The following is an 11,324-nucleotide window of genomic DNA, read 5'->3' as shown; positions in this document are numbered from 1 at the left end:
GGAGTCGCCGCCCTGTTTCAACCCGCTCAGCTCCTGAACCTTTTCCCGGTCGTTTGTTACCGGGTCGAAGGTCTTCTGCAGCGCCTCTTCAAACTCTGCGAGGGATCTGCAAGCTGGCGAACCCCGGACCCACTCTGCCGAGGCCCATGCTTTGGCTCTTCCGGCAAGGTGGGAAATCATAAAAGCATAAACCTAGTTCTCCGGAGAATTGCGCTGGTGGGGCTAACTTACATCCTGCCCCGGCAGCCGGCACGGTCAGGGCAGGCCTCACGGGTGTCTCAACCACTACTTCTGGAGGCTCCCGGACGGTAGCCGTCTGCAGCAGATGATCGTGCAGGCTCTGAAGTCGTGAGGAGAGAAGGCCCATCTGGGACGCCATGGCGGTCTGGAACTCCTCCTGACGGGACAGCCGGGCTTCTTGGGATCGCAGGGCTGCCGTGAGTTGGTCTATCCCTGCTGGGTCCATACTGGCCAAAGTGTAATGTCAGGCCTGGTCTAAAGGGAGGACCCAGATGCAGGAGATAGTCGTACTGGCGCACTTTATTGTGTCCTTTGTTCCAAACAACTTTCTTAATAATCTATCAACATAAAGCGCTCCCGAAGGAGGGGGAAAAAAACAGAACAAAACTACTCACGAACAAAACTCTTGGGCAAAATTCTTATCTATGGCTGTGGACACGGGCTTTAGTGCATCGACAAGGACAAACACTTTGGCACAGGACAGAGGGAAGACGCAGACTATAAGCACATGAGGGTAATGGGGAACAGGTGGAACCACTCAGGGATCAGGGGAGACAATCAGACCAGTGACACATGAGGAAGGGCAAGTGACCTAAAACAAGAGGAGAGTCAGGCTTCAAAATAAAACAGGAAGTTACGAGACAAAAAACCCAAGACAAGACAGCCCTCACCGCGGTGTGACAAATAATACATCACAGAGATATGGTTTCAAATCTGGCGGATATGGTTTCCACTTCCGCGTCTGAGCATCTGTACATGGACGTGTTCAATGTGAGTCAGAAGATGCCAAGCAAAGAGTCCTGAGCAAAGCTATATTGGAGGGGACTGACGGCGCAGCTCCAGTGCCTGAAGGATTCACTAACAAGGAGCTAGCCGGAGCTAACGGGCCAGATAGCTGGCTACAACGTTTCTGTGAGACTGAACGGTGAGTAATCAATTGTTGCCCCTATCACCGTTAACTTTCTTACAGTGAACTTAGTACGACCAGTAGTGTTGGACCTCCATTATGTGTTTGTAAGACCATAACTAACGTGTGTTTGTTGACGATAGCTTGGCGTTAGCGTGTCACTAAATAGCGCCGTTTTGGATGTCTCTTCCGTGTCTACGACTGAACGGTGCATACTCAACTGTTGTACCGATCACCGTTAACTTTCTTTCAGTGAACTTAGTACGACTAGTAGCGTTGGATCTCCGTTAATCGTTACTACAGTAGTGTTTATGTCACGTTAGGTGCTGCTAACACGGCGCGAGCTAACGAGAGCTAACGAGAGCTAACGGAGATAGTTGACTACAGCTATGAACGGTGGGTAATCAACTGTTGTCTCTATCACCGTTAACTTTATTTCAGTGAACTCATACTGACTTGTATTAATGTATTTTACAGAGTGGATTCAGAGCTGCGAGGGTCCAGAGGACAACATGCAGCTGCAGCAGTCTCCAGTCCGTCTGCCTGCCAACACATCACATAGCAGGCCTCAAAGCCAGCCACAGCTCATCATCCCCACAATTTTAATAATACATTTGGTTTTTGACATTTATCTACATGTGTCTACCATTGTATTCATATATTCCACTGCTTTTGTGAACCTAAGACCTTTGGTAAACCATTTTCCATCACCAAAACCGCTATACCACATGAGTAAAGTTATGTTTTCACAACAAATATGAAACATTTCCAAAATCAAGATTCCATTTTTCAGCTTTAGTCATATTTTCTCTTTAGACTTGTGCCTTGGGACAATGGTGCCTCATTATATAGATAGCTGAGATTCTTCTGTAATTTTTGTATGTATGTATCATATGCAAGTGACTTTAAAAAGAGCAATTTAAAAATGATGTAAAATCAAGAAAATGACCCCAGACCCCAGAGTGATAACATAGGCTCACTCACACAGAAGTATGATTTGAAATTTCACTAGATTGAGTTAACTAAATTATAAAATCCAGCTGAGTGCCTAACTTCTGGAATCATGACGCATCTACTTGGTGCTCTACTGTGTTCCAGATTCATGCAACAAAGCCATCCGCTCCACAATACCCTCTGTCTGTATTTGACTATTTATTCTTCTTCTCCACCGTCTTGGTGAAGTTCTGAATGTCCTCGGCCATCAGCTGGGGCTCCTCCATGGCTGCAAAATGGCCGCCGCGGGCCATGGGCGTGAAGGTCTCGAGCTTGCGGTACTTCTGCTCCACCCAGAATCTGGGGGTGTGCATCAGCTCGTCGGGGAAGCAGGCGAACCCAGTGGGGACGTACACAGGCATCCTGCGAGGAGACGGCGAGGCATTAGCATTTAGCAAGGGTGCAATTTACCATTAGGGGTGTTATTTAACCTCTTAAATCCCCTCACTGTGTTTCAGAGGCTGCAGAGTGAAGATACCGCCTCATCGGGAAGGATTGTTCATCATAATTTAACCAGGACCCGATAACAAGTATTTCAACCAATATGTCAGTTAAGAAAGTTCAAAGAAATATTAAAAATAAAAAGATGGGAAGAACCAAGAGTAGCGGCTTGTCACTTAAAGGAGGAAGTTTAGTAATACAGTGACCGCGGATAAGGATTGAGGTGTAGTTATGTTGCAAGTCATGCAGAAACCTCCGTCAAGTCACGGGGTAAAACGTTTTAAGAAGGGAAAACAGCATTTTGACTAAAACAAACACACTTTGACCAAATTGTGAATATTCAGATTTGAAAACATAAGGAAACCGCTGCGGAAACTACAGAATGATATTTAAAAAAAACTCCATGAAACCAAAAAAGACCCTCCCTCAGAATAAATCAATTTGTTTAGACTCTTTAGTTTCCACGTGTTCTTTAAACAATGTAACTTTAAGCAATGTAACTTGTAACAGTGTAACAATGTAACTTGTAACAGTGTACCATGTAACTTGTAAAAATGTAACTTGTAACAGTGTAACAATGTAACTTGTCACAGTGTAACTTGTAACAGTGTAACTTGTCACAACGAAACTTGTCACAATGTAACTGTAACAGTGTAACAATGTAACTTGTAACAGTGTACCATGTAACTTGTAAAAATGTAACTTGTAACAGTGTAACAATGTAACTTGTCACAGTGTAACTTGTCACAATGTAACCTGTAACAGTGGAACTTGTAACAGTGGAACTTGTCACAGTGGAACTTGTCACAACGTAACTTGTCACAGTGTAACTTGTCACAGTGTAACTTGTAACAGTGTTACTTGTAGCAGTGTAACTTGTCACAACGTAACTTGTCACAACGTAACTTGTCACAGTGTAACTTGTAACAGTGTAACTTGCAACAGTGTAACTTGTAACAGTGTAACTTGTCACAACGTAACTTGTCACAACGTAACTTGTCACAACGTAACTTGTCACAACGTAACGTGTCACAGTGTAACGTGTCACAGTGTAACTTGTCACAGTGTAACTTGTCACAACGCAACTTGTCACAACGTAACTTGTCACAACGCAACTTGTCACAGTGTAACTTGCAACAGTGTAACTTGTAACAGTGTAACTTGTCACAACGTAACTTGTCACAACGTAACTTGTCACAACGTAACTTGTCACAACGTAACTTGTCACAGTGTAACTTGTCACAGTGTAACTTGTCACAGTGTAACTTGTAACAGTGTAACTCGTCACAATGTAACACTGGCTTGGTTCCTGTTCAACTCACTTAGAGTGAGGCTGGTTGAGGCCTTTGCCAAAGTTCTCCTTGTAGAACCTCATGGAGGAGACGATGCAGCCAGACGTCCAGTAGATCATCACATTCGTCAGCAGGTCATCCAGGGAGAACTTCCTGCAAGGCAACACACACACACACACGCTGTAATGGTACAGTAAGAGCTACGGAGTCCTGCAGGACCTCGTCCTTCATCCACATCGTCTGAGTCTGGATGCACTGGATTAGCACTGGGGCTACACACATATGCTACTGCGGTGATTTGATACAATATCAGATGTGGCGATAGCAAACATTCATGGTGTTCTCGTCACCTGGTGAGTCCTCCGTCCTCCAGGTTCCTGAAGTCGCGGCTCGTCCACGTCGAGAACTTCTCCAGAATGTAGGCAGCCAGACCCACCGGGGAGTCGTTCAGTCCTCGACCTGAAGGGGAAGAGAGTCGCGGATGATCCCAGACCGAGTAGCTTCACATGGTAAGCAAATGGCCCGACATATATTTGGCTCTCAGGTGACACAGACCGGATCAGGTAAGAGTAGAGGCTCTTTTCTTCTTCCCCTAATACGATCTGGGACACTTTTCTATGTGGTCCTAAATCTGATACGTAACCGATTGGAATTCAGATGTGTTTTTCCACGGCATCCTTCACTGAGCAGGCACTTCTTTTCACATTATAATTGGTAAAAATATGATGTCTTTGTTATTGTGGTTGTATAAATGAATCCTGATGCTGTTAGACCACCCTGTTGGTCCAGATGCAGAGGAGCAGCTTTTCCTTTCAGTGAAAATGTTTTTGAAAGGCTAAACGCCAACAAACATGGATTGTGGAGGAATATTTATTTAGATAAAGACAAGTTGTGAATTACGAATAACCATATTGATTAGAATAACGATTAACAATATGTCGACTAAGGTTTTCCTCCAAACAATTGTGGTATTGTTTTTCTCGCCAACAGTTTAAATTTAAAATGTAAATTAACTTATCAAACAGATTTTTTATAATTCACTCAGTTCTCTGATACATTTGTAGAACTCTGATTTAATGAAATCATTTAACAACAGTTGTGAGGACATGCTGACTGGAGGGGACAGTCAAGTTACATGTCTTACTTCAGATATTTTACTTAATTCACAGATATCAGTCAAAAATAGTCATTCAAAGTCACACATGATTTAAAAGTATCATCTGTTGGGAGCCATTTCTTAAAAAAGTCGCAATATGTTTACTCTAATGTGTTCTTTCAGACCAACGAGTGGGACGTTATCGGTTGCATGTGATGCGTTTCAGTGCAGAGTAAACACAGAATATGGGTCACTGCAGCCATGACTGGGAACAGTAGAGGCAGAAAGATCAGATCCGGGTCAAATAAAATCTGAATTGAGCATCAAGCCCTGTAATGTGAGCATTGCCTAACATAATAATACCATTTAAGATTCCATTAATCACTTTAAACTCTCCAGTCAAGACCCAGGTCCTTACCCACGGTGTCAGGCTTGGTGGCCTGGATGTGCATGTAGCCAGACTCCTTGATGGACTCCAGCACCAGTTTCTCCAAGCAGGGAAAGAGACGCTGAACGTCCACGTCAGTGAAGCCAAACATCTTGGGGAATCGACGGCCGAGCATGATGGATAAAGCCATGTGGAGGCCTGGTTTGGAGGGCGGGGCAAAGTTCACATGCAAGCCTTTGACTATCCTGTGGTCAGAAATGCAACAAAAACAAAAGACTACGTTACTGTGGGGAACTTTTAACCTGCTATGGAACAGTCTCACAGGCGAGGAGAGCGACTCCTCCTCCGGCCGGGAGCAGAGGTTGGCCTCGCTGCTGGAAACCCAGGCCGTAGTAGTGTTCCCCGCTGGAGAGACGCAATGCATGGGAGAACCAGAACCAGAACTGAGCGGCAGACCGGCAGACCCCGCTGCAGTAAAATGAGCGCTTTCCAAAAGGAACTCTGGCTCTTGAAAAACACTTCCGCTTTTGTCCACAGGGACCGCCAAAGTCAACAGAAAATGTAAGTTCCTCGTAGCGGCTTTAAGCATTTACAACCACAGACATGTGCTCTTACCCGGGCTGCAGCTGAGCCATGTTGGTGGTGACCAGCCAGCCCCAGTCTCCTCCGTGAGCGTAGAACTTCTGGAAGCCCAGGCGCTTCATCAGCTTGTGGAAGATGTGTGCCGCACAAACTGAATCAAAACCTGTTCACACACACACACACACACACACACTTATAAATGTAGCCGTATGAACACATGCAGAAAAAGGGTCCGCATGAATGTTTCCACTACCGAACCACTTTAACTCTCAAGGCAAGAGGGAAACATAAACATCTTTCCTGACTCACCTTTCTTATGCGGTGCTTCAGAAAAGCCATACCCCGGTATGGAGGGACACACCACCTCAAACACAAGGTCCTGGGGGTCGGACGGCTCCGTCAGCAGAGGGATCAGTCCATAGAACTCATAGAAGGAGCCGGGCCAGCCGTGGACCATGATCAGAGGAACAGCAGCAGACCCCTCTGGCACCTTCTTGGGCTTCACATGCAGGTAATGGATGTCAATGCCTGGATGGCGGGTCAACGAGTGAGAAGGTTAGAGGCGGGACATCCTCCTCGTCGGGAACGTGTCAGCAGAGCGGGCCTCACCTTCGATGTTGGTTTTGAAGTGGGGGTAACGGTTGAGCTTGTCAACTTGCCTCCTCCAGTCAAAGTCATTTCTCCAGTAGGAGACCACCTGCTGCAGGTACTGGGAGTTGAAGCCGTAATTAAACTGGCTGTCCTCCAGGGAGGGGACGGGGCGGGTCTGGTCTATCCGCATGTAGAGGTCCTGACCAAGAGGGACATGTGGAGGCGTGAGTAAGTGCCGCGTGGCGCTGCGTTCACACCAAAAGCGTTGCGAATGTTACACTCTGGGGGCGTGGCTTATCTCTGCGGCTTATCTCCGTAAAAATAGTTACCGTTTCCGCAGTGGCAGACCGTGCATTTTCGACCTAGGCCTTCAGTGCCGTGTGTCCAGGGGTGTCGGGGCAACTGTGACTAAGTGGTTAGCATGCCCGTCTTTCAATCAGAGGATCGGTGGTTTGAGCCCCGGCCCTGATAGTCCTTGTGTCCTTGAGACACTTAACCCCTAACTGCTCCCCGTTGCTGTGTCTACGGTGTATAGAGCAAAAATGTAAGTCGCTTTGGATAAAAGCGTCAGCTAAATGTAATGTAATGTCCACATCAGGTGCGGACTGTCCCGGGAGTTCCTGTCAGACCGACCCGCGCGTGTATTGAACGCTGCCCACTACACAGCGCGTTCGTACAGACTGTCATGTGTGGACAGCAGACGCTCACTCTGCTATACGGACAATTTTTTTGCGGGCATGGAGTTCACACGCCCATAATGCCCTGCGGAGCTATTTTAGCCTCATAAGCACCAAGCCCCCGCGCCTATTCTAAAAAAAAACGTTTCCTTAATTATCTCCGCAACCACATGGTTGTTTATTTTTGTATTTATTTAAATTGCTACAATACCGTAACCCTTGTGAGAAGCGACATATGGTTTAAAACAAAATGAGTGCCCCCTATTAGTACCTGTAAAGTCACAAAACGGCCGCAGTTTTTTTCTTTATTTTTTCAGCGGACGTTTCTGAGTGCTTTGACGAGCGGACACACCGTGGAGCAATCTGCAATCACGCAGATGCCTCCAACCTCGCCGTTGCTGCGTCGGACAATGCATGTTGTCCAAATCAAGCACAAGGCACTTTTAGTTATAACAAAACAATCCAACAAAACCGCGGCACTGAAACACTCCAGTGCACACACAAGACATCACCGGCGCAGCGTGCACCTTGGCGAGGGAGAGGCGGGACCAGCCCCGGCTCAACCAGCAGCAACAACAGCGCTATGGCTTGTTTATGATTAAATACGACTGCAGATGTAAAAACAGTAACACAACCAGAATTTGTAATGGGAAAATATAGTGTTGTAATGTTGTGTGAGAAGAGAGTCTAAATTGAACCTTAAATGACCCTCAGAGATGAAGTGTGGGGAGAAGCAGATGTACTGGGATCAAAGGGCCGTTGATCTTCCTTCACTTGTATATGGAGGGGTCGTAAGCAGATAAGGGATTGACTTCTCAGGACAAAGGAAATGTAAATTCTGTTGACGAGAACAGGGGGGGTTTGGAGGCGGAGACCTGATTGTGTTATAAGTGGGGTGATGAATGTCGCTTCTTCGAATCCTGTGTCACAGGCTGCGCCGAGTGGCGGTGACAGACTTTTCCTTCCTGCAGGAATAAACGGACTTAAGACAACTTTGATTCAGAGACTTCAGTCCTTTTTAAACAGATAAACAGGAAAATCTTCCAATACACATTTCACTCACCAGATGCTCATAACCCTCCGTAACCCTCTGTGGGAAAGTAAATCCACCAGCAAGGCCTGAGATTCTAGCTTCTTCTTCTTCTTTCGTTGACAGAAGTCACGCTGCCCCACTGACCAATCACAGCGCATGTTAATGGTCACGCTGGGCCACTGACCAATCATACACATCCACGCCATTTCGCAGGCGCTGCACGTCAAAGAATACACCCAGCTTGTCAAACTAAAGATCTGATTTGTTGAAGTCCATGACAATCAACCACAATGTCCACTCTCTGTGTGCTTTAATCTGCTAAGGCTTAAACTGCTCTGCTGACATAGAGGTGCAGGCTGAAGACTGCAGGCAGAGCAACAGAGGAAGACAGGATATGTGCAATGAGAAAATAAGCTAATAGGGAAAAATAATTATAATGCATGTAGTGTTTGTGAAAAACTATTAAATGATAAAACAGCTATAGCTTTGTGATTCTGTTCAGGCCAGCAGAGAAGACTTAGCGAACTCAGCGTCACGTGAATTTTACGCCAGAATTGGAAAATGTCAATTCGCGCTGCGTCAAACAGAAAATGTGCTTTTCCGCAACCATTCGCGTCTGTGCATTGACTTTGCATGTAATCTACTCACGCGTCAAATTCGCAACGCGTTTGGTGTGAACGCAGCATGAGAGGGAATCTAACCTCCAGCTCCTCGTCGCTGGTGGCGACTTGAAAGGGCCGGATGGTGGCGTCCTCCACGCCGCCAGGGGGCTCGCCGGACCCCCACCAGCCGTCCTCCGTCTCTAGCGCCGGGGTCCGGCTCCTTCGAACCAGGAAGAGGATCAGTCCCCCGATCGCCAGGGCAACCAGAACCTCCGTCAACATGGTGCTCGCGTCTGCAGCCGGGTGGAAAGATACAGGGCCGGGTGGGAGGAAGAGCGAGGCGAGAAAAGGACGTGTACAACAGACAACACCGGGGGAAAGTTACATAACATTATACGATATTACATTCACTTTGTTTGTTTTGTCAACAAAGCTGAGCAAGCTGTCCGTTACACAGGAACCATAAATGTGCTATTACACTATTACACAGTAACACAGTTACACTATTACACAGTTATACTGTTACACTGTTACACTAGTTCACTAAAACTATGTAGTTACTTACTGGACGAGATACATAAAGAATCAAGTGTAAGATGTGACAACATGTTGTCAAACTAAATGAAATGATGGAATGACGTGACTCTCTGACTGTAGTGGAGTCTGGGCACAAAGGCTTCGGTCCTCGTGGATAAAGAGCACCAGTGTTCTGTGGCCAGCTGGATGAGGTAGAGAACAGTCAGCTGAGAGCTGCATGACAGAGCTTTACTGGAGAGAGGCCGGACCAGTATGGTATCAGGTCTAACCCCAATCTCTTATTATTAAAGAAACGAGGCGACATTAGCTCGTTGTGTTAGAGAACGTAAATGGAGTTTACGTCATTTAACTCACTTAATAAATAACTAACAAGCGACTACAAAAGTCCTCTCAGAGGCTACAATGTAACGTTACTTTAACTCGGTCTAAACACCAGCTAGTAGACGGTGACAGGTTACCTGTTGAAGCTTCAGTCCGCTCCTCTTCCTCTCTCTGGACTTCAGTCCGCTCCTCTTCCTCTCTCTGGACTTCAGTCCGCTCCTCTTCCTCTCTACTGGACTTCAGTCCGCTCCTCTTCCTCTCTACTGGACTTTAGTCCGCTCCTCTTCCTCGCTACTGGACTTCAGTCCGCTCCTCTTCCTCTCTCTGGACTTCAGTCCGCTCCTCTTCCTCTCTACTGGACTTCAGTCCGCTCCTCTTCCTCTCTACTGGACTTCAGTCCGCTCCTCTTCCTCTCTCTGGACTTCAGTCCGCTCCTCTTCCTCTCTACTGGACTTCAGTCCGCTCCTCTTCCTCTCTACTGGACTTTAGTCCGCTCCTCTTCCTCGCTACTGGACTTCAGTCCGCTCCTCTTCCTCTCTCTGGACTTCAGTCCGCTCCTCTTCCTCTCTACTGGACTTCAGTCCGCTCCTCTTCCTCTCTCTGGACTTCAGTCCGCTCCTCTTCCTCTCTACTGGACTTCAGTCCGCTCCTCTTCCTCTCTACTGGACTTCAGTCCGCTCCTCTTCCTCTCTCTGGACTTCAGTCCGCTCCTCTTCCTCTCTACTGGACTTCAGTCCGCTCCTCTTCCTCTCTACTGGACTTCAGTCCCTCCTCTTCCTCTCTGGACTCCAGTCCCTCCTCTTCCTCTCTGGACTCACAGGACTGTTCTGGTCCCTCCGGCACAGTTTTACTAACGATACTTTAGTCCGAGTAGAACATTTAGACGTTTTAAACGTGCCTGCCTTAAGTGTTTCCAGCTGGAGTCCGCGCGCGTGCAGGCTGCTTGTGGCTTTACGCACGTGAAGGAAACAGTGAGGATAACGACTGAACACTGTGTGGAAATAGCAGAGGTGCATGATGGGATATGTAGTATGTAGCTATGTATGTATGTATACTGGTACGAAGAAGCGATAGTAAGTGGACGTAGTGACGTCACCCATTGATTTGTGCACACATAAACACACACACGTATGCATGCATACACAATCACACACACACATACACACACATACACACATATGCATGCATACACAATCACACACACACACACACACACACACACACACACACACACACACACACACACACACACACACACACATATGCATGCATACACAATCACACATATACACACACATATATGCATGCATACACAATCACACACACATATACACACAATGTATGCATGCATACACAATCACACACACATATACACACACAATGTATGCATGCATACACAATCACACACATACATACACACACAATGTATGCATGTATACATTGTGTGTGTATGTATGCATGCATACAATCACACATATACACACACACAACGTATGCATGCATACACAGTCACACACATACACACAACGTATGCATGCATACACAGTCACACACATACACACAACGTATACATGCATACACAATCACACACACACACACACATACACACATATGCATGCATACA

General features: G+C 46.5%; 1 protein-coding gene across 1 annotated transcript; it reads right to left on the bottom strand.

The window, feature by feature from the left end:
• Positions 1–1,606: 1,606 nt before the first annotated feature.
• Positions 1,607–9,922, bottom strand: ephx1 (epoxide hydrolase 1, microsomal (xenobiotic)). The gene is made up of 9 exons (XM_079216058.1): positions 9,838–9,922; positions 8,942–9,135; positions 6,549–6,729; positions 6,249–6,467; positions 5,973–6,102; positions 5,388–5,602; positions 4,224–4,332; positions 3,904–4,026; positions 1,607–2,503 (listed from the first exon to the last, which is right to left on the bottom strand). Exons 2-9 carry the CDS (start codon positions 9,122–9,124, stop codon positions 2,296–2,298), a joined length of 1,368 nt encoding a protein of 455 aa, XP_079072184.1. The 5' UTR covers positions 9,125–9,135; positions 9,838–9,922; the 3' UTR covers positions 1,607–2,295.
• Between the last annotated feature and the right edge of the window lie 1,402 nt (positions 9,923–11,324).

Source organism: Taurulus bubalis (assembly GCF_910589615.1).
Source record: "Taurulus bubalis genome assembly, chromosome: 3".
NCBI classification, from domain to species: Eukaryota; Metazoa; Chordata; class Actinopteri; order Perciformes; family Cottidae; genus Taurulus; species Taurulus bubalis.
Note: the sequence above shows the minus strand (reverse complement) of the source record. Positions and strands in the feature narration are given on the sequence as shown.

What these genes read in the sequence shown, in the direction of transcription:
- ephx1 (XM_079216058.1), bottom strand. Translation starts at nt 9,124, where the DNA reads ATGTTGACGGAGGTTCTGGTTGCCCTGGCGATCGGGGGACTGATCCTC. An exon ending in GAGGACGGAGGACTCACCAG is followed by an intron (nt 4,027 to 4,223) that starts GTGACGAGAACA and finishes GTTGCCTTGCAG; the next exon opens with GAAGTTCTCCCTGGATGACC. An exon ending in CTCAACCAGCCTCACTCTAA is followed by an intron (nt 2,504 to 3,903) that starts GTGAGTTGAACA and finishes GTCTCCTCGCAG; the next exon opens with GATGCCTGTGTACGTCCCCA.